The sequence below is a fragment of the Petromyzon marinus genome, chromosome 37, assembly GCF_048934315.1.
Source record: "Petromyzon marinus isolate PM22_M1 ecotype Great Lakes invasive population chromosome 37, UKy_Petmar_22M1.pri1.0, whole genome shotgun sequence".
Lineage (NCBI taxonomy): Eukaryota > Metazoa > Chordata > Hyperoartia > Petromyzontiformes > Petromyzontidae > Petromyzon > Petromyzon marinus.
In genome coordinates, this window is record NC_133703.1 from 22,140,839 (window position 1) to 22,164,325 (window position 23,487).

General features: G+C 47.0%; 3 protein-coding genes across 13 annotated transcripts in view; 2 read left to right on the plus strand and 1 right to left on the minus strand.

Moving 5' to 3' along the window:
- The window catches only part of LOC142930103 (uncharacterized), a 78,139-nt gene that overhangs the window by 38,747 nt on the left and 15,905 nt on the right, over positions 1-23,487 (plus strand). The gene's annotated exons all lie outside the window — the stretch shown is intronic.
- LOC116949613 (COP9 signalosome complex subunit 7b-like) lies at positions 24-10,147 on the plus strand. Of its 9 annotated transcripts, none has more exons than XM_076072165.1 (9): positions 24-347; positions 969-1,035; positions 2,376-2,519; positions 3,525-3,600; positions 4,536-4,624; positions 5,559-5,761; positions 6,855-6,960; positions 8,696-8,835; positions 8,980-10,147. In XM_076072165.1, the coding sequence occupies exons 3-9, from the start codon at positions 2,376-2,378 to the stop codon at positions 9,017-9,019; spliced, it is 798 nt and encodes a 265-aa protein (XP_075928280.1). In that variant the 5' UTR covers positions 24-347; positions 969-1,035; the 3' UTR covers positions 9,020-10,147. The 9 variants fall into 9 exon arrangements, with proteins under 9 accessions (XP_075928280.1, XP_032822981.1, XP_075928279.1 ...); XM_032967090.2 differs by having other exon boundaries at positions 24-335; positions 969-1,089; XM_076072164.1 differs by having other exon boundaries at positions 24-335.
- LOC116949611 (TAR DNA-binding protein 43-like) lies at positions 11,731-22,401 on the minus strand. 3 transcript variants are annotated; one of them, XM_032967088.2, is made up of 5 exons: positions 22,052-22,401; positions 18,542-18,705; positions 17,770-17,910; positions 14,869-15,033; positions 11,731-13,611 (listed from the first exon to the last, which is right to left on the minus strand). In XM_032967088.2, the coding sequence occupies exons 1-5, from the start codon at positions 22,290-22,292 to the stop codon at positions 12,865-12,867; spliced, it is 1,458 nt and encodes a 485-aa protein (XP_032822979.2). In that variant the 5' UTR covers positions 22,293-22,401; the 3' UTR covers positions 11,731-12,864. The 3 variants fall into 3 exon arrangements, with proteins under 3 accessions (XP_032822979.2, XP_032822978.2, XP_032822977.2); XM_032967087.2 differs by having other exon boundaries at positions 14,869-15,039; XM_032967086.2 differs by having other exon boundaries at positions 14,869-15,042.

The following is a 23,487-nucleotide window of genomic DNA, read 5'->3' on the forward strand; positions in this document are numbered from 1 at the left end:
ATCGATTCATTTGCGGAATCGATTTCCACAAACCACCAACGATAGGCGTCGAATCTGCGTGTGGTGTGTGTGCAGTGTTCACGCGAACCCGGTCGCCTCAACCCACGTTCCCGATCGTCGCAACGCACGCATCCTGGACTTTATTCGAGGAATGGCCACGGGGCTTTGAGAGCGATCGCGCCGCAAACAAAACAAACGGTCGATTCCACGCCGAATCGTAGTTGAGAATCTACGTGCGGGGAGAATCGCGAGTCATCTACTGTACACGGGAGGAGCCTCGCAAGGAGCAAGCGGCTTGAGCTGCCCGACAAGACGGGAGACGAGACGGGAGACGGGTAACGAGACGGGTAACGAGTAACGAGACGGGTAACGAGTAACGAGTGACAAGACGGGAGACGAGACGGGTAACGAGACGAGTAACGAGACGGGTAACGAGTAACAAGACGGGAGACGGGTAACGAGACGGGTAACGAGTAACGAGACGGGTAACGAGACGAGTAACGAGACGGGTAACGAGACGAGTGATCTGACGAGACGGGTGACGAGACGAGTAACGAGACGGGTAACGAGACGGGTAACGAGACGAGAAGGGTAACGTGTCTGCATAGTCACTCAAACGGGGGGTGGTGGTAACGAGATTGGGAGAACACGCGTGTGGTTTTGTGTCTGTGTCTGCATGTCCTGTGCCCTCCTTGTTTCTCACGTCCCCCCCAGTGTCTCCTCGTCTCTCCCTCTTGTGCTCCCCGCCGCCCCCGCTGTGCCTATCGGCTCTCCCGTGCCGTCGTGTGTCTCGTGTGGCCATGCCTCGCGTGTCTACGTGTCTCCTCCCAGTGTGTTCCTCGTCTCCCTCGTGCTCCGTGTCCCCCATGTTACCTTCATATCCTGTGCCCCCCCCCCACTCCACGTTCCCCTTACGTCCTGTGCACATCGTGTCTAACGAGTGTGCCCTCGTGTGTCTCTGCTGGAAGGTGTGACGCCTGAGGACACACATCAGCAAGCGGATCCCCTATCCAGAGCAGCAGCAGCGAGGAATCGGTAGGAGCAGGAGCAGCAGCAGCAGCAGCGTGTTGGGATCGGGATCAGGTGAGGGTGAGTTTAGGGTGAGGTCAGGATAAGGTTGGGATGAGGTGAGGGTGAGGTTGGGATGAGGTGAGGGTGAGGTTGTGATGTGGTGAGGGTGAGGGTGAGGTTGGGATGAGGTGAGGGTGAGGTTGGGATGAGGTGGGGGTGAGGTTGGGATGAGGTGAGGGTGAGGTGAGGGTGAGGTTGGGATGAGGTGAGGGTGAGGTTGGGATGAGGTGAGGTTGTGATGTGGTGAGGGTGAGGTTGGGATGAGGTGAGGGTGAGGTTGGGATGAGGTGAGGGTGAGGTTGGGATGAGGTGAGGGTGAAGTTGGGATGAGGTGAGGGTGAGGTTGGGATGAGGTGAGGGTGAGGTTGGGATGAGGGTGAGGTTGGGATGAGGTGAGGGTGAGGTTGGGATGAGGTGAGGGTGAGGTTGTGATGAGGTGAGGGTGAAGTTGGGATGAGGTGAGGGTGAGGTTGGGATGAGGTGAGGGTGAGCTTGGGATGAGGTGAGGGTGAGCTTGGGATGAGGTGAGGTTGGGATGAGGTGAGGGTGAGTTTAGGGTGAGGTCAGTGTGAGGTTGGGATGTGGTGAGGGTGAGCTTGGCATGAGGGAATCCCAAAGTCGAACACTGCGAGCTAAGAAGCATAAATAAATGGTTATGACCTGCAATGTAGGGGATTAACACAGTGTGGATAGCGTGTCCGTGTGTTGAACTTATCTGGAGTCAGTTAAAATGATTGTGTTGTCAATATTTCTATTTGGGTCTCTCTTCTCATGAAGCAAGTTGTGAAATATGGTCACACACTCGCCACTGACTTTAGCCGTGGCCAGGAATTGAACATTGCAATGGTGTTCATAGTGCAGTGCGCCAACTACTGAGGCCACCAATCCTCAAATTACAGCATTTCAGGATTGTCCATATACGTGTGTACAGCGTACGAGTGTCTGTGCTGTACACACGTACGCACGTGTGTAAGGGGAGCGGGAGTCTAGCGGTTAGCGCTACGCTGTGCTACAAACCCGGCTTCCCGAGTTCGATTCCCGCGCACGGCCAACACCAGTGACGATTATCTGAACCGGGTCCTGGACCTCCCCATGGTCGACTCAGCCTCAAATGAGTACCTAGTGCGGTGTGTAAACATCGCCATTCAGGAGACAAAAGCTGCCGGGTGTGGTGCTGGCTACCCACCCCCTCGTGTGCCACAGTGCCGGTAGCCTTCATAGGTGCTCACTATAAACAGCACTTGCCCCAGCAGTCTGTTAAGGCTACACAGGGGGTATATTTGTGCTTGTGTGCGCGCGTGTAGATGGAGGGAAAGCCAATCGAGCAGTTTGTGCTGCTGGCTCGCTCGGCGCAAGGCGTGGCGCTCTGCGCTCTCATCGAGCAGGCCCTGGATGCCCCGGGTGTGTACGTGTTTGGGGAGCTGCTCGAGGTTCCCAGCGTGCAAGAGGTGAGTGAGCGGATTTGCCAGCCGGGGATGAGAGAGAGAGAGCTCTCGTGCTCCTACTACTACTACGACTACGTAGGTTTTCACGGCTCGTGCTGCATAGCCGTCGGGTGTGTTTTCGGGTTGTTGCCGCGTGTTGTTCGGTACGATATCCAGCGTTTCGCTTCCATGTGCGTGGAGCTACGGTGGGGGGGGGGGGGGCTGTTTTATTTACGTTCCTGAAGAAGCTCCCAGCACGTGGGGAAAACCTGTGGGTAGCACCCGACCAAGGTGAGCGCAACCCACTGGTTGAGAACCGCTCGCTCATCTACACATCATCTCCGGGAGTCAACTCTCGCAATGGTGATTCCTGTACGTTGGAATTAATACCATAATACAGGTTTTTTGGGGGTTAGATCGTGTAAATATATGAATGTGTCGTTGAACCCGCCACCACCCGACACAGCCAATTAGCAAAGTTTGTCAAGCAAACAGAACGTGTCAATTCGTACTAGTACAGCACACCGGTGTGTTGGGGAGCAAAGCCACAATATTTACAATCTGAGTACGATGTTTCGCCAGTAATTATAACTAGCTTCATCAGGCGACAGCCAGATATTTACGCGATCTAACCCAAAAAAACAGTATTATGGATGATATTGGTTGTGAAAGCCTACGTGTTAAACTGGAATAAATGGTTTAAACTTGGAAAACATGATTTGAAGCTTTTGTGACTGCAGGAATCCCCACCTGAGGACGATTGCTTGTGTGGCCATTGAAACGTCGTGATGTAATATTTTTTCTACATACGTGACTTTACCGAAAGAGCCAAAGAGTTTGGAAAACATGGTTAATTGTGTTCATGGTTAATTAATTTTGCACATGTCATTGAGTACTCGTGGTGCACTGAATATTGTAAACAAAGGGGAGATTTTGGTGCTAACAGTGATCGGTATATTGCAATGACGTTTGTATATTTTAAGTGACTATGAACAGCTAACTGATGTAATTGTTCAAATGTGTCCACAGTTGAGCAACGGACCTCATGCTCCACATTTCCAGTTGCTACAGTTGTTTGCATATGGAACATACTCGGACTATACTGGTGCGTGAGCTTACACACGTGCTACATGCATATAAGTGCACAATGACGCTAGTAAACCTTATACACTTTGGTTATGTCTACATTATCAGCGTAATTTTTTACTCACGAGAACTGCACATAGATTTATAACAGAGTGCATTTAGACGATACTCATTTCCCTTGTAAACTAATATCTTACATTATTAATCCAGCCAGGTGGCTCAGCAGAGCAAAGCGAGTGGCTCACAATCGCTTGGTTGTGATTTCAACCCCTAGTTGTGCATTAACTGAGCCCATCATCCCTCTGAGGTTAATCAAATGAGTACCATTTTTGATTTAAAGCTTTCATGACTGCAGGGATTCATATTCTTGGTTCTTTCGGTAAAGTCACATAGAAGGGAAACAATAAAATAATATTTATTATTTTTAATTATTATTTGATTGTTTCCCTTCTACGTGACTTTACCGAAAGAACCAAGAATAAAAATGAGTACCACTTTGTTGGTAAGAATAGTGGTTGTCCTATGGGTATGTTCTTGTTGCTATAAAATAAGGAATGTCCACCACTGGCTAAGGATATCAGCACTACATCAATGCCCATTGAACAATAAATCACTGACTTGTTTGACATTGTTATCACAGGCAGCTATTGCATGTTAACTGCACACGTGTTTTAACTAATTTATTTGAGGCTGATCACCAATTCCCCCAATAATTGATAATCCTACATGATGGATTCCATATAATCTGTGGGGGTGGCCTCCATTTGCAAGCCCAGTAAGTTAACATTTTGACCACGTGATCTTTCCACACAAGCTGCCCGACTCTTCCATTACAACCCCATCTGTAACCCCCCCCCCCCCACTTCATGTATCTTTGCTGTGTATCTAGGCCGTGGGAAGGTGCGGTGATAACTAAACTACCACCTAATTTAACGAATGTTTGTGTCTTTCTAGCTAATTCATCGAATCTGCCGAATCTGTCGGAAGCACAGAAAAACAAGCTGAGACATTTAACCATCGTAAGCCTGGCTGCAAAGATGAAGGTGATGTGGTTTACGTATTTACTTTGATTGTGTTGATTTGTTTGACAGATGCATTGCTAACAGAGACTACTATTGCATGTTAATCGGCTGGGTTATTTCAAACTGCGTGCAACTGGGTTGGATGCTTTGTGTTTTAAGGATGACAGTTTGTCCCCTAGATCCCCCCCCTCGTGTAAATCCAGATTGGTTTAATTTTAGTTTGATAGTGCATCTGAATGGTATATTCAAATAATTAACTTAACCACTTATCTTATGAAGGCTCGCTCGACCAGAGCTCCATCTCTTCATGGACTTTTAGAGTAATATTAGGCCGGTGGAACATTGTGTGGTTGAATGGTACACATTTCATAATAATAAGTTATACAGGAAACCTCACGGAGTTTAAAATTGCTCTTTCAGGAGGGGCCTGTATTGAGAGGGAGCGCTATGCACATGGGTTAAAACCAGAGTGCTCAGAGATAACTATGCATACAAGGGGATAACTCAAAAATCCGCAAAGATTGGTTCACAAACCCACGTCTGGCACTGCCTTCTCCCGGTCCCCTTGCAGCCCAGAAGGTCTGAGAGTTTCACAAAGTTGCATAATCCACCAACTCTTTGAAGTGCTGAATCACATGCATGCACCACCACTACACCTAACGCTGTGTTTTGTAATCTGTGGTGGCCTGAATTGGGTGCTCGCCAATATCAACTGCCCCAACATTGATGCATGTTTGTGCAATTTTTTTCTCCTGTTACACAGTTATCTTTGCTCAGATTTCTGGTTTCTTTCATTGCTGTGCTTGAATGTCTTTTGCTTGTCATTTCGGTGACCCACATCGCTCTTGCATGCTGGCCTTTTCGGTTATCGCCTGCTTAAACAAAAACGAGCAAACCAACAGTCCATTCAAAGGCGATGTGACGGCATCTTGGTTTTCACGTGGGCGCTGTGCAGTGCATCCCGTACGGCGTGCTGCTCAGCGAGCTGGGCCTGACCAACCTGCGGCACCTGGAGGACGTGATCATCGAGGCGATCTACGCCGACATCGTGCACGGGAAGCTGGACCAGCGCCGGCGCCAGCTCGAGGTGGACACCTGCATCGGACGCGACGTGCGTGCCAGCGACGCCAACGCCATCATCAACACGCTGCAGCAGTGGTGAGCACGCGACTACCACGTGCACGCGAGGATAAGGATTTGTGTTTATTAGGGCCATTGCTTAAATGCTTCGGTAGATCAAAGCGCCCGTCACGCCACATCTGATCTCAACTGTTCAAATGCCCTCGTCTTACCTAGCCATACATACAATGGGACCCCCCCAGTTTCAGCTCTTCCCTGTGCAGCACAAGATGTGTATGCAGTACCAGCCTGAAATGGGCATTCATTTGGCAGCAGGGAGAGATGTTGCTATGTGGCGTTTCCCAAGCTAGTAATTTGTGGGTAATTTAGAAATGTTTGACTTTGACGCCGGCAAACATGGTCTACTGATCCGAATAACGCCATGGGACCTTTAATGTTAGTACAGACCCTCAGTGTTAACCAGGGCAGCCACTAGGTTCGAACAACGGCAGATGTGCCACCGCTTGGCCATGTAACCCCCCCGTTTGTCAATCCACTGCTGGATAAAGGGCTTCCCATGCCGTGTTGGTTATGGGGGTGTGTACAGGCAGTCTCCGGTCCGATGTGCGACGATCCATACTTACAACGTTTATATAACACCACCATGGAACGATTTACGACACAGAAACTTGATTGATGAAATGACTTCGAGGACATTTGAACAGAGTCAGTCTGGTTTTCCGATGTGGCTTGGCTGGCATGGAGCTTTTGTTGTTCTAAAATGTTTTTTTTAATGGATTTCTATCGATTAAGCCCCGTTAAATATGGCTGGTAAAAGGAAAAAAATCCATCTGCAAGTGATGTTTCTACTGTTGCAAAGATCATATTTACGAATAGGTTTTACCCTTTTAAAACCTATTCCTATATCTTGTTTCTGGCAAAGGAGGTCTCAATCATATTCACGGCCGGGTTTCCAGGAATGCATTGTCGTAAAAGCGGGGACGGGCTGTTTAAGTGTGTAAAAAAGACCTTTTGAGAAAATGGTAATATTTAAGTGCCTTGAGTACACACATATATGAAGAGTGCAATCAAAACAACTCAGTGCAATGAGGTTAACATCCGGGTATTCTTTGTGCTATAAGCAGTATTGCAATTCGTGTTATAATTAATCATTGAAAATGTTCCGTTCTAGGTGTGATGGTTGTGAGGCTGTGCTGTTAAACATCGAGGCTCAGATTCTGCGCGCCAACACCACCAAGGAAAACCAAATCGCAGTGCGCGCACAGATCGAGAACGAGGTGGGTAACACTCGCCAGCATTCACAGCGGAGCATCAAGACAAGAGTTCCCCAGTATATAGATCGTTAGCGAGCACACATTGAGGCCTGTATGCCATACACTGCTGTGGTATGGGCTGCCTTTGTCTGCTTAGTGCTGTTGTTGACACACCACATCCGCTATTCGTTCAAGGCCAAGTAAACCTCGGGGAGCTTCAGGACAGATGCAGGTTCCACTTGCCACTGATGTTTTCCATCGCCGATGCAATGATTGCGTTAATTCCGAGATGCCGGCGCATCTCGGTGTGCTTACTTGCATCCTTCGATTTACCAAATGAATGGGTTCTTCAAAAAGCACACACGCAAAACGGAATATCGTAAATAGGACTGGCTTATGCCATTAATTTTATACGAAAAAATACGGATGTGTTTAGGACAGTCATTCCAAATCTACGCCTAACGTAAAAATACAATACACCTAGATCACTTTTCACGATATAAAAATAATAAACAGCATAAATATGAAAACGTTTGAATTGACTTTAAACAAAAATAATGCACCTTTTTAGGGCACTCGCCAAAAGATCTGCTGCATGTTGGAATGACTGGCAAGGCGACGTGGAAGTGTCACTGTTACACCGCAGGGACCCCGTGACGCTGTCGCGGGTGGATGACGCAGCCTCCCGTGTGGCTCTCGTTTGATGACCTCACGGCGCGTGGCCGTAGTGAAATCTCGTTAACGCGGAAATTCGATTTCGTTCACCAAAAAGGGGAGGCTAAGAAAAAAAGAACATTAAAATAGCCAATGTGGAAGCTCTTGTGAGTTGCAGGTTTGATGGATTCAAACCCAGTCATTTCAAGTGTCACAGATTTGTTTAAAATGCTACTGTGCATCACGGGTATGGACAATTTACAAAATTACAACCACTTATAGGGCATCTGCTGAAAAATGATTTGTCAGCCGTGTTCACGCAGAATTTCGTAAACCGAGCGTTCGTAAAATTGAGGGATATCTGTACTATACGAGCCGGATGAACTGGGCGCTGCGCCAACCACTTACACCACTGCTCTCCAGTGGTAGTGCATTTGGTGCTTGTTGCAGAGATTCACTGTTCGGATCCAGCGGCCACCATAATTAATACTGCAGGCGTAACGTCTGCTTCTCGGCGAACGTTAAAGTTCCCGTGGCATTCACAAGAGGGCCGCTGCGCCGGCGTCATGGTCCCAATTTGGAAGAAAAAAAATGGAAAATTGGCCACAAATGACTCCAATTTGAATGCACATATCGTCGCTACCCACGAAAATTTGGCAACACCCTCCTGAAAAAGTCACGGGAATCAAGCGAGGCTTTCTTGGGTAAACTAGCATTATTATCTATGTAAAACAGCTCGAGCCTGCTCTAATCAAATGACTTGTGTGGCCACCCCCACTCTAAATCCCTGCCCTCTCCCCACCCCGTCAAAGCAGACCGTGCTGCAAGCAGCTTCAACGTCCTTAATTAGCCTGTTCCTCCATATCCTCGTGTTTCCTGACCCGTTCCGTTAATATATTCCTTCAACTCTTATTTCCCGTTTATTTATCTTCAATTCCCTTTCCGTTCGCTTTTTCCCCGACATGAAACGCGCGACTCCACTCCCTCTTCCCATGCTGTGCGGAGGGTGAGAACGTTGCTTGTAATAACAGCACTTGCCCCAACATTGTACGTGTGTCACACGGGACACGTGTGTTTGTAAAAGCCATTTTGTACGGATGTGTAGGTGAGCTCCCTAAAGCAAACGATGAAGGCCGCAGCTGCCTCGGCCGCCCAAGAGATGGACCAGGTGGTGGAGAGCCGCGACGCCATGGCGACCCCCGATCCCGCACGGCACCCTGGGAAAAAACCCAGTAAGGTCAAAGGGTACGTGTCCCCGTGGATCAGAGGGTCCCTCTGATTTCAGTTACATTCCAATATTCTGCTTTAAAATGTGAGATTTAATACAGGAAGTGTGGAAATGCTATGCCAACTGAGTCTTATGCCTTGTCCACATTTCTTTGTTTTCAGGTTGAGGGGCAGTGGAAAGATTTGGTCAAAGTCCAACTGAATACAAGCATTGCACACGCACATAATATGCACAGTAGGTACATATACAATATTAACATACACATACATTTTATGCTGACATCTGCATGTTTCTGTATATACACACACACACGGTGCACAAGCAGACAGCAAATGATCTGTACATACACAATTCACACAGAAATTATGCATACATGTATAAATTGGGCCTGTGTACACTGACAAAATTGAACGCATTCATCTATACAGTGCAATGACGTTGCAGCAGCTGTCTTCATAAAAGTAGTGACCGAACATGTTTATAAATTTACACGATTGTGCAAATGGACTTCCGGGATATAAAATCATGGCCCTAGCTTAAGACAAGGCCATGGATGTAATCCTTAACTCCTTTTGAGATACGAAGCAAATAGCTCCGAAAAATTTAGGTTCAAGACACAGGGGCATGTACGTGCGTGTTGAACTTCCTTCGCACCGTACGTGGCCAATGTGAAAGCTCTGGTGAGCTGCACGTTTGATGGATTCAAACCCAGTGATTTCAAGTGTCACAGATTTATATTAAAAATGCTACTGTGCATTAGGAGTATGGAAAATGTATCAAATTACAACCACTTTTACAGCATCCCTTTGAAAAAAATCTCATTGGCAATTAATTTTACAGGAAGCATTTAGTGCCTTGGTCTAAGGATTGTCTAAATATAGTGGACTTTAGATGGATACTATGAAGCCAATGCTTTGTGCTTATGTCCTCGGTTTATAATCCAGCTGTCTTCATGGAAGTTTTCTGCTTTGTGACCCAAAACAAACTGCAAAATCTTTACGATGATGATGCACAAAGTATTTGCTTCTCGGCCACAACATTGATACAACACAAGTACAGCCACCTGTGGTTTACAGCAACCCCAGATGACGGGTGATGCTTCATGGGGAGAGAATTGCCAATCTCCGAAAGTACAAACACATATGCAAGTTTTCACTGGTTATCCACCTCCAGGGCTCGCATATCTGCACGTTGCACCAGCAACGCGAAACACTCGCATGCATTGAGGTTTTTATTTCCACCTCTGCCTAACAGCCAGTCAAGAAACACGTGCACCTTCACACCCATGATTGCGAAGATGTTAATAAAGTCTATGCTTTGGAAACCGAACAGTGTCTTTTTAAAGTTGTTACATTCGATTCCCGGGTTACTCTGTGTAGCAGGGCAGGTGGCAAAGTGGCTACCCCTCTTGTATATGAGTTTTACTTTTGATATCTTAGTTCCAATGTTAGCTTTGGTGGACCGTGCTCCCAACGTGAAGATTTGCACTGCTTTGGGAGTTCCAAACAAATTATTCTCCTGACAAAGCTGAGGACGGGCACGGTAACATTGTGGGAAAATTATTTTGCCAAACCAATGTGGCAAATAAGTGAGAATATTATTTAAATTTTTATTATTTTATTTCCATTCTACATGACTTTACCGAAATAACCAAAAAGATGAAAGCCTCAAGTGGCTAGAAAAAAAAGCATGAACCTACTGCCTGCAATTCAATACGCGGAATTGTCACAGACCAAGCACATGACATCCTTTGTGTAACTCAAGAGCAGTATTTGGTTGTATGTGCTGATAAAGCTTTGGAAATGTACAGGCGTTTGTCAAAGCTTGTTAAAAGAGCTGACCATGTGGCAGAACATCGGACATTGTGGGAATGGCAAACCATTGACATTGGAGAGTCCAACTCGTCAATGAACGAGCTTTAGACACTGGGCACCGCTGTGCAAAGCTTTGGGCTCGGGTGCAAAATCAGTTCCCGTTCTTCTTTCACTCGTCCATGTTGGGGGTTATGGTAAACATGGCTTGCACGTGATGTCCTACCACTTCGTTTTGAAAAACGTTTTTATTGTTGCTTTGTATTATTTGCAAAGCCGAGCGTTCTTGAGCTGCATAGGATACCAATACTAAAAAATTCCATTGTTAATTTTTACTGGTTTTGCATTGTGGATAAGAGGTCAGTGCAGAGCTGGCACCAGAGATTTCTTGGTTCAAATCCAAGCAACTTCCTAGGACCAAATGGGTTTTCTAATGCAGAATTGATCTCAGGTGACCAATGACTGCACAACCCACAAAAGATTAAATATAATTCGACTAAATACCAGCTTCAAGATATCAAATGTATTGCTCGACTCTCATCTCACCTTAAATGGATGTATATAGCGCCTTAACCAAGGCACTTTAAAAATAATTAACGGTACATGAATGTTAATCTTAGCGGTAGTGTGGGAAAGTGTTTCCCTCAGTCAGTGGTTCTTAACCTTTATTGCAACCTTGTACATCCTCCCCCCCCTTTTGGTTCTCAATCGTAAAAAAGTATGTTAATACCGGGTTTGATGAAAGCTCGTTGTACATACGTGCCCGTGCTTAATTTGTGTTGACGATTTACCTTCTAAACAAAAATCTGCCATGTCTCGCACCACCAGGGGGGTGTGCAGCCCAGGTTAAGAACCACTGCCTTAATTGGGCCCAGATGTAACATTTAGGTCTCTCTCGAGGTAGCTCAGTGATATCCACCTGTGGTACAACTTTTACAAAAGAGATGCACTAAGAGATAAATGGGTTCATCTTATAGAATGACATCGTACGTACAACCAGTAAAAAAAAGGGAGAAAAATTCAAGATAGAAATCACACAATGTCCCGATAAGCGAAAAATAAACGTTGCCAAAAAATCATGTCACGAAAACAAAAGCAGGATGACAGTATGGCCACTTTAATGAAAGGTGCATGTTCACCAACAAGCTCTTAAAAATCAGGATCTTGCAAATGAACGATTTCCCCAAAACACATTTTATTTCGTAAGTTACTGAACAGTACTGTGAAGAATATAACACTTGCAACTTTTTGAACACATTCTCCATCTATCGGTTCTAGAAAATTACCATCAGATTTATATTGTGGAAAAGTGAAAACTGACCACGCGACAATGCGGGGGGGGGGGGGGGGGGGCGCATCGTGAGAACAGCAGCCAACGACCGTGATTGGTGGAAGCCCAAATTGTCCCTCTTGGTGAGCAAGAGCCTTACATACTAGATGATGCTGCCGTGCAAAGCTATGGACTGCCTGGGGGAGGGGGGCAAGTCACCAAGCCCGTTCTTCCGCTGGCTGTGAAGAGATGTTGGGGGGGCTATGGTGGCCGAGATGGCGGCTTGCACGTGGGTATCCAACCACCGTTTTTAAAAATGTATCGCGCTGTATACCATTCTTGAGCAGCGTGTGGGGTAATTAAATATGCGATACTGTTATAAAAATGTATTACTTTTGCATTGTGGCTCAGAATGCTAAGAGGACAACTGGTTCTGGATTCGAATCAGGACAACTGATTCTGGATTCGAATCTAGACAACTGCGATGATGAAGATGAGTCACAAGTGTAGCAGATGATCTTACCAATGACTTCACAAAAAAAACGATCAAATTAAATTTTCCAGCTCAGACAATTTAACAGACTGTTGGAGCAAGCGCTGTTAGCGAGCACCTATGAAGGCCGGCACGGCACACGAGGGGATGGGTGGCAGGCACCATGCCCATACGCCTTTTGTCTCCCCAGTAGTGATGATTGTGCACCGCACCAGGCACTCATTTGAGGCCGAGTCTTCCTCGGGGAGGCCCAGGACCGATTCAGGTAATCGTCACTGGTGTTGGCCGTGAGCAAAAATCTAACTCGAGTTCCTGGGTTCGTAGCGTAGCGCACTAACCGCTACACTACACTCGCACACGTTGAAGTTAACAGAATTATAAAACTGATGCAATAATAAAAAATAATTCTAAAATGTATCACACTGTTTTACAATGCATACACTGTTGTTAAGCAGTTACACAAAGGAAGCGTTTACCAGCCATGTGGTTTGGCCTCGTAGCTGGAGGAGGCATAAGACTGGGTGCTGTGCGCTGCTCCGCTCCCCGTAGATCCTCCAGTTCCACCCCATCCCCCATAGCCACCTCCCTGCCCACCACTCACCCCATATCCCCCGGACTTATTTGCCTGCGACTGCTCCAAAGGCTGCGCTTGGCCATGGCCTTGCCCCTGACCCTGCCCCTGCCCCTGAAACATCCCCATCATATTCCAACCACTCTGCATCATGGCAGCCATCACCGCGGGGCTGAGATTGAACGAGCCAAGCGGATTCATGCTGCCGTCACCTGCTGCGCCGCCAATGCTGGAGGAATTTGATGCACCCCCCGCGGCGTTCATCCCGCCGCCGCCGCCGCCGCGATTAAAGGACGAAGACCCGTGGCTGGACTGGGCGGCATTCGACGTCGAATTTGACCCCGTGAACGGACCAAAGGGGTTATTCCCATACCCGTAGCCGTACCCATAACCGTAGTTGTTGCTGGGTGTGTTATTGCCGCTCGAGCTTCCGCTGGAAGAGCCGAAGTTTGCGTAGCGCGCCACTTGCTCCAGGGCGGCAGTGTTGACCGTGAACGACTGCGACTGGTGCTGCGGATTGAGGCCGAGCGCCGAGAAGTTTGGATTGGCGTTCCCCATGGCGTTGTTGGTGCCCTTGGGATCGGCACTGGAGATGTGAATGCTGGACCCCTTGATGATGAGGTCTTCTCCACACAGGCTGTTTGCCACCTGTCAATGCATCCGCACGCACACATATAAAAAAATGTATATTGTGTTTTAATATAATTCATGTGCAACATTATGCCTTTATATTGGAACTGCACAACTTTTTGTCATGCATATTTTAACATTCTCAATACTTGAGAAACTAGAATTTTTTGCTGTGCATGTATATCTTTGCATGTTTCCATATCACTGGGACTGCATAGTTAAGCTTATGTAGTGTTATATGATATAAGCAAATAGCAACAATCACATGCAACATCTAACAAGTTTAGCAATGTATTCAACTTTATAAGGTGAATCCAAAAAGCTACTCCAAGTAGTTTTTTTTACGAAGTACCTCAACATCCAAATGTAGTTTATTTGGCATTAGTCTATTATTATTATTAATATGATGAAACTTGTTTAGTCAGACAAGCTTCAGGAGGGTCTTGCCAAGATTTTGCAGGAAAGGGGGGGGGGCGATTTTGCTGCTGTGTAAACCCCAACGAGTAATCTGCAGGTAATATTTCAGCATTGGGGTGTTTGGCCATAACCAGGTGCAGCACCACAGTGCACTTTTTTTATTCAGCCGTGTAAAGAAACCAGAGAACCAGGAGGACACTCGTGCAGAACAGAGGAAGAAAATACAAACTCCACACACAACACGGCACCCAAAGATGGGAATCAAACCCATGCGCTACTCGGTGAGGCTCAAGTGTTTCCCTACACCCTGAATCAATTTAACAAAAAAAAAATTATTCCAACGCTGGCGCTAACATTTGTATTCGTGTATATTTTCTATGTGACTGAATACCGGTATGTAAGGCTCTTCCTGTCATAACAGAATCAGAATCTTTATTTGTCCTGCAGAAATCCGATGAGCTATTTTTAACCAGATGTCCAGTAGGGGCATGGCTTAGCACGTGAAAATGTATTGCAGCCAAATCATCTAGGTTGGTCATTTAAAAAAGAAAAGGATGAAAATAATCATAAGCATGCGGCAGGCCTTGTGTCATTCCACTGCAAGAGGACATCCTCCTCACCACATGTGCGATGGCAAGGGCAGTAAACATAGACGTGACAGGACCCAAGTAACCAGTACAACAAAGTTTACTCAGCTGCCACCCTACTCACAACGTAGCCAGGCAGCTTATCATGCCCGTTTAATGCATGACGGCTGCCCATCCAAGCACTATCCAGGCTACAACATGCTTAACTTACAGAGATCTGACAATTATGGGTGATGTGATCATAGGCGAAGTGTATGAAGTCCCAACCCACCTGCTCATCTGTGAAAGTCACGAAGGCAAATCCCCTGAAAGGTTTGGGGATGAAGACGTCCGTGACTTCTCCAAACTGGCTGAAGTATGCTCGCAGGTCCTCCGTGGTCAGGTCAGGCGGGCAGCGGCCCACAAAGATCTTTTTGCTGTGGAAACCCGTTTCCGACTGCTGCTGCTTGTATATGTACATTTCATACACCCGTGGCGACCACGTCGCAACGGCCAGCACACACGCACACACACACAGCACGCGCACACCCAAACGCCACAGCACGCGCACACCCAAACGCCACAACACAGCACGCCCACACCCAAACGCCACAACACACAGCACGCCCACACCCAAACGCAACACACAGCACGCCCACACAGCACGCCCACACCCACACGCCACACACACACAATTCGAAAGCACACGCATGCACACCCCAAATCGCAAACCATACCCCCACACACACGATTCCACACAATACAGCGCACAACACCAAAACCCATGCCATACGAAATACAAGACCCACTCATACCACACGCCAACAATAACACACCACAATACGGACCCACACAATATACCACACCCCACACGACCACACACCCAGTGTTCCACACACACATCGTCACAGCATGCCACACACGACACATTACACACAAAACACCAAAGACCACCATACATATCGATTGACACACACGCCACTCACAACATTGTAATCACATTCATATACACAACCCACCTCACGCACGCACACATATCAGACACCCCCCACACGACATACCACACATTTCAGACCCACGAACACACACCCACGAACACACGCACGCGCACACACACCCACACACGCACACACACAGGCAAAACCAAATACACGTTATTTCACAAATGAATGCAAAAATAACTTCTTCAAACCCTGTTAAAAAACAAATATAAAATATTACTCAATATCAAAATTGCCATGGGGTCAGCCAGTTTCCTATAAACGTTAACTTGTGCAGCCTCGTACTTGGGATGAAATGTCATACTTGGGTACGAACAAACTCACGCCGACACATACATTCACAAACACAAAACATCACATCGATACACACGCACAAACGCTCACATTCACATACTCATACACACGCAATTGTATGCACACGTACACCAACGCACACTCAACGACAACTACTCGTATAAACTAACACACCCACACTTACAAACTCACACAGTTGCACTCACGCACTCATGTACACACCACTCACACACTTGTACACACTCAAGCACTCGCACACTTGTACACACTCAAGCACTCGCACACTGTACTTATAATCACACCCACACTATCACTCACACTCATACATACAAAGAGACAAACTCGCACACTTATACACACACCTACACACTGATATTCACACATATACAACCACACTGACAGCCACACACAGACTACTACAAAATGAAGATGCACAACCATAGGACTAAACATATTTAAAATGTTGGGTTATAGGATATTGTGAACCCCTTTATAGTTAAACGGTATGTATATTTAGTTCGACAAGTATCACTTACATTTTAAAATATATACAACATATACAGATTATTACACATACTTTTATAGGCCAACACAATTATCTAGACACACCACACTGATGAAGGAGTATGTTATAATGCAGTTGCCGTTAGACACTTTATAATCCAAAATTCATTGTTGAAATAACACACGGGGGGGGGAGGGGGGGTCTGCCAGGGCCTGTATCACTCAATTGGAAAAATGCAGAAAAGTCGCAGCCACTACTCCTTGCTCGGAGAACATGCGAGCGAGTTACACCGATTGATGTGGTCCAGGTAATGATATTCCTGCCGTCTACTCGCACAATGGAGTTTCAACTAATCACGAAGGGCTTCTGCTGACCGCCAGCCACCACAAAGGCGACTCCATCTCTTTGCCCACTACATTGTGACCACTGATGTTGCAAAATGGTGGCTATGTATAATTATTTAAGGTGAATATAACCCTTAAATGGCAAATGGGTCTTATTACGCAGATGCATACCTCAATCGGTGTGCCCCCAAGTTGAAAAAGTGCTTGAAAATGTTTGGTGGTAGAGAAAAATAACTTTGAAGTTACACAGGTCAAGCAATTCGACATTGCGCACTCTGGAACACCACTGCACTGTATTTAAACGCATGGATGTGATGTCACCGCAGTGCCACAATAAGCTTGACCCAATCTTCCAAGTATTTTTTTGTCAAAGCTTCAAACTGGTGTCCAACAACGCTTGGGAACACGGCCAAGGTGTACATGTCTTTAACAGCTGATTGTTTTCTGGTTGCATCTTCCTATAAGCCAATGTTCTTCAATTGTCTTTCAAAACGACAAAAAAATTGCCCCTCGTCAACTCAAACAGAGCAACAGAAGCCAATGCTGCGTCACTTAAGCAATCAACGCCAGTTGGCAGCTTTTCTAATTTAAAATCACAGTTGTAAAACTGTCATCAGCAAGGCTGCAGTCTGCCATCATCCAAATCAGGGAGCTCAACCACCACACAAACCAAAAAGACACATTCCAAACACTACCAATCATCTGTACAATTATCACACCTACACAGCACTAGGATTCACAACCGTCAGGATCGTAACAATAAAACACCACCACACCCACATTCGCAAATCGCACCGAATTAGACCCACTCAGGCCACCGCATGTATCACCAGAAGGCAATTGCATCTTCATAGTCACACACCTAACTCCGTAAACTGCATCAGTACCAAAAAAAATGTTTTCCATCAAACGCACGCTTACGCAACTCATTGCCAACCAAAGTATCCACAATCGCCTAACGACCAAAACAGTTCCACAATCAAATTTCTCACCCAATCCACACCTTTTGCACCTAGCTCTGCTAAATAAGCACGCGCACCCCCACGTACCTTGGTATTGGGCAGCTTGACATCGCACCAGCGGCCACCAATCAAGTGCCGCTGTGAGATGGCCTTCAACTGACTCTCGAACTCGCTGAAGCGGACAAAACCAAACCCCTTCGAAGTTCCAGACTTGGCATCGCGTTTAACCTGCAAAGGATATGAATCGTTACACGTTAAACTAAAATGAGCGTGGGAACGCTTGTCTTTCGTATTTCCGCTAAAACCAAACCTGTAAATGCTCCATGATCGGTGCCTTACAAAAGGAACCTACACATTACGTGCTGTAATTTTGGGTGATAAAACAACAAAGGTTTGATTTGCAATAGTATTTTTTTCAAGTAACATTCACCTTCATCAGCCTGAAGAACCTGCCGAAACAAATGCGTACGTTTTTTTTCCGGACCGAGTTTGACAGTATAGTACGGCTGTTAAATGCTTCTTGGTTTTTTCTGCCTTTCAGGATAATCATCCACTGCTAGGTCCCGTGATGTGACAATCCACCCGACACCAACGAGCGGATTGCACCGCTTCATCTCCGCGATGTTCCCTTTCTGGGCGACCATCGTTTAAACCACGGGCAGTGTAAAGGGGGCTAGCGACGCGTGTCCTCATCAAGCTCACTTTCATTCGCAGTCAATACCTTCAACTTGCAAATGCGTTCCCCTGGGTTTTTAGACGCATTTCGTTGAATAGAGGAAACAAAACCAGGACCACAAAACTGCACACATTCCGGATGTCCAATTCGACCATCTCCCCATGTCACCTGAGTGGAACGTACCTGAACCATGAGCACGTCCCCAACCTCTGTAAAGTAATCCCTCAGGTCCTGCTCGTTGCACTTCCACGGCAGACCCAGCACGATGAGGTCGGACGTCTTCTGCACGGAGCGCTTGATCTTAGCCACGTTCCACGCATCGCTCTCGTCCATCTTGCGTTTGTTGTCTATGCACGCACACACAAGACCAAATGAGCGACTGCTTCAGCTACGGTGCAGTGCAAATAGTCACCACATCCATCGTCGTTAACAAAAACGAACCGATTGTGTTGCATGTTTATGCCTAAATAAACTCGGTGACTTTATAAAAGTGACCAGGTACACGTTGTTGATTTATATTGTATAATTGTAAACGTACATAGTGTGTATACGGCTAGTATATGCAATGTATAAGCATTATGAATATGTATGTTTATAACCCACTGTTTAAGTCCACTATTTATGTAGTGTATATTAACGCAACCGTGGAGAGATAAATATTATTTTACGTATAGCTATATTTTATGCATCACTATCCCTCACGATGCATAACTTAGGGAAGCCTTCATCCTACAGTGGATTGACCAGGAAGGCCGATGCATAGCTCTACATATGATTCACGTGCACCCGTCCGTCTGTCATGCTCTGCAGATCCCTAAGGGTACGTCAGAGGACAATTAGCGAAACAAAGACTTCCATAATACAGTTTTTGTGTTAGATCGTGTAAATATAAATGTCGCAAAAACCTCCACTACCCGACACAGCCAATAAGTAAGGTTTGTCCCGTAAACAAATCTGGCTGTCCATATGATGACGCTAGTTGTAATTACTGGCGAAACGTCGTACAAGGATTGTAAATGTTGTGGAGTTGCTCTCCAACACACCGGTGTGCTGTACCAGTAACGAATTGGCATGTTCTGTGTTTACGTAACAAACCCTACTAATTTCGCTGTGGGGTGGTGGCGGGTGCAAGGACATTTATTTTTACGCGATCTAACCCAAAAAAAACCTGTATTATGGATGATATTGGTCACGAAAGCCTCCTACGCGTCAAACTGAAACAAAGACTTGTAACTCTCGCTGATGACATTCCCGGAAAGTTATCGTCCCGACACATCCCAACATTTCCTCACTTGTAAATCGGACTTTAAAGAATATGAATCCCTGCAGTCACGAAAGTTTAAAATCGAAAAACAAGTTATTCAATGAACACATTTTTATTTGCACTCCAAGTTACAAATACATTATTTTGAACCCAGAATTCATCAAATTTGATGCGCCGATTAAAAGTGGGTGGCGTACTAATTGACAAGGCAAGCTTACTTATTTTTTGGGCTCACCTTGTTTTTTTCTCAAAAAATTGCAAATAAAATCTGCTTATCTGCGACGCACAGCGCGCTCCCATCGAATTAGAGGAAACAAAGCCACGGACACGTACCGGCAGTAACGACACCTGCCCAGCATCTGGACGAAGTACCGAGTGAAACAAGCGGAGTGACAGCGGCGGTAGTAGTGGCATGGGAGCAACAGCAGTACCAACTGTTAGAACGTCATCACTGAAGGCGTTAACGAAACCTACAAGAAACTTGATCCGACCCTGGTCATTGGAAAAACAAAGATTTCGACCTAACACATGTCGTACAATCCCATCCGGTTATAATAACGGAGACCGTGCCCCACAGGTATGTATACGATTTCTCCTACCTGCCGATTTAAAACCAACGCGAACAACTTTCGGAGCTCTCAGTTGGATAGCATTTGCAATAATCATTGGCTCTCTCGGTAAAGTCACGTAGGTAGAAAAAATAATAGATCACGACGTTTCGATCGCAACAACAAGGGACCGTCTTCAGGTGCCACCTGGGTGTCACCTGAAGACCTGGGTGTCACCTGAAGACGGTCGCTTGTTGTTGCGAACGAAACGTCGTGATCTATTACTTTTTCTACCTACGCGACTCTACCGAAAGAACCAAAGAGTATGGATTCCTGCAGTCACGAAAGCTTCAAATCAAGATTGCCTTTGCAATAATTACATACGAGGTTGCCCGCCTATACTCGCTCTTGCTTCCACCCGCTTGCAGATGCATTCCCCGCGAGAGGGTTTACACGTTGAAGGCTGTGGCTCGGTAACTTGTACACACACAGCCGGCGGATTCGGGGCGTAGGCCGTGGGGAAATCCAGAGCCACGCATTACGTGAGCGGAAACACGAGGCCTATCACACGCACAAAGACGTCGCGTACAAAGACTACCGATGAAATAGAAATGTTGTAAAATGTATCTATTAATATTATGCCGTTCGCAATGTAATATTGCACGCGATTAGGGCCAACATCAGTAACGATTTTCTGAACAGATCCTGAACCTCTCCGGAGGTCTATTGGCCCTCAAACGAGAACCTGGTGCGATGTGCGGTATAATCGTTCCTGGGGAGACAAAGGCGGCCGGGCGTAATTCTGGCCACATCCCACCACCTTGTGCATTCTACCCTGCGTCGTGTACCCTACAGGGCATCTTTGTCTTTGATAGCAAGCCCCCCCCGCCTAGGAACACGTGTTCGAGAAACACCGCGACGTGCTGGAGTTACTTCGAGTTTTATCCTGCGCAAATGCGAGGACACTGCTGTTATAATCCTCTCACTATGCCAACAACAAAACGATACACGTTGAACGTTTATTAAATGTGCATTAGTCCCTCCAGTATGACATCTCGTCTCCTTTGGGAACAGTGGGGAGGTACAAGTTGTCGGCCTATTGTCATGTATAATTGTAATTGTTTTCGGCAAATTGTATATAAATTGGGGTACGATATACTCGGTACACATTCCAAGTTTGTGTACAATTGTACACGTTTGGAAACTCTGGGGAAGGTTGACGATTTAAAGTCAAGTGTATTTGTTCAACCACGCCAGTACTCAAGAGGCAAGTTATCTCGTGATGCTGCGTTGGAAGTTATGCATAAAGCACAAATAGCAAACTCACAATATTCAAAAACGCTGTGGCCTTAAAAGGAAAAAAAAATAGGCTGCGTTTCGGGCAATATTCAACAGGTGGAGTCTCAACATTACACCATGGGGCTCGATGATCGAATATGCAAGAGACCAAGATGACCCTAACATGCCCCCCCATAACAAAACAAAATACAGCATTCCCAGCAAACCCAAGTTGCTTGCTGCGAATATTAATACAAATGCATATCATTGCGCATCCGTTTAACTCGACTCAAACGAGTAAGTGTTGTGCGCTGTGCAAACATCGCCACGAGGGAGACAAAGACGGCCGGGCGTGGTGCCGCTGACGCCCCCCCCTCCCCTCGTGCGCCGTGCTCTATAGGTGCTCGCTAACAGCACTTGCCCCAACAGTCTATTAAGGCTACACGGGGGATCTTTTATTGTTTACCCCCCCCCCCACGCCATGGCGAGGCATTCCACATGGCCGACATTAACAACAAACCGCGCACAACCGAACCACACGTATACGTAAAAAAAACCTCTCTCATCTATCTCGCTCGCTCTATCTCTCTCTCGCTCTCTCACCCTTGGGGAAGGTGACGAGGTACACGTGGATGCCCCAGGACGCGGGCTCGGGCGGGTGGAGCGCGCCCTCGGCGAGCCGCAGGCCACGCAGGGCGCGACCCTCGCCCGCGCGGTAGCGAAGGCCGCAGGCGCCTGGGAACTGCGCGGCGACGCTCGACAGCAGCACGGTGCCGTCCTCCTCGGCGGGGATCTCGATCGGCTCCTCGCCCTCGTCCTCCGCCACGCGCACGTACGACGCCATGGATTTCTGCCTGCACGGGGTTTGCTGCTGCTGCTGCTGATTCACGCGGTGGCCGGAACGAGCCTCTAGCTGCTGCTGCTGCTTGCACAATGGCGGCCTCGTGGAGGATCTGGAGGCGGGAAACGGAAGCGGAAACTGCGACTTAGAAGGGCGGGAGCGGATAAAAGGGGGCGGGGCGAGAAGGGCGGGGTCAGATGTGGACCGGAAGCGGAAGTTTGTTGAACCCCCCCCACCACCACCCCCCCACCACCCACCCCCCCACCACCACCCCCCCACCACCACCCCCCCACCACCCACCCCCCCACCACCCACCCCCCCACCACCCACCCCCCCACCACCCCACCATGTGGTACAGAAGGCCCTCGCTAATAAAGACTGGCAGGGCACGTGGGTCGATTTTCCATTCCGTTGCCGTTAATCCCCAAAAAATGAAATTGTGACCCAGAACTAACATTCTCGCGGAATATATGAGATGCAACATTCCGTCTGGTATAGCGAGTCATCAACATGGGTGGAGGAATCTCGGCGTGTTTAAGGCCGAGTTCACCTAAACAAGGCCCAGGTACAGGTGAAAATGCTGGGTGGGGAACCTTTTTTCTGCCAAGGGCCATTTGGATATTTATATAACATCATTCGCGCGCCATACAAAATTATCAACTTAAAAATGTGCCCGTTATATTTGTTCAAACGTTTAATTAACTCACCCCTAATGTGATGGCTAAACCTGCTTCTCTTTGGCGAGGCGTCTGATGATGTTAGCTGGTATTGACGATGTTGCTACTCGCAACTGCTTTTCCAGGTTTGATCCTAGATTTATTGAATTTCGAGTCCCGCCTGCGGTTGTCTTGGCAGGGTCAGACTCGCGAGCAGGACGTTCCCCACCCCTGACTTTAAAGGCATCCAGCCACCACGAGAGGGCGCCACTGAAAGCTAAATCTTCAACATTTTTTACTTTAATGAAAAAAGTGACTGGCTCGCCGCTCATGGTAAAGTGTTCGGGATCCGAACCCAGGTTGCCTGAGTTATGTGAACCACTGAAATATGACCACAATGCAACACGCACACACACAATTGGCCAATAGAAATAGTCAATGGCAACACACACGGGGGGTGGGGGTGGGCAGCATTAGACCTCGTGTGCTGCTCAGAATGGACCACGAAACGACGCGAGCCCTCGACCCGGGGTTCAACTTGA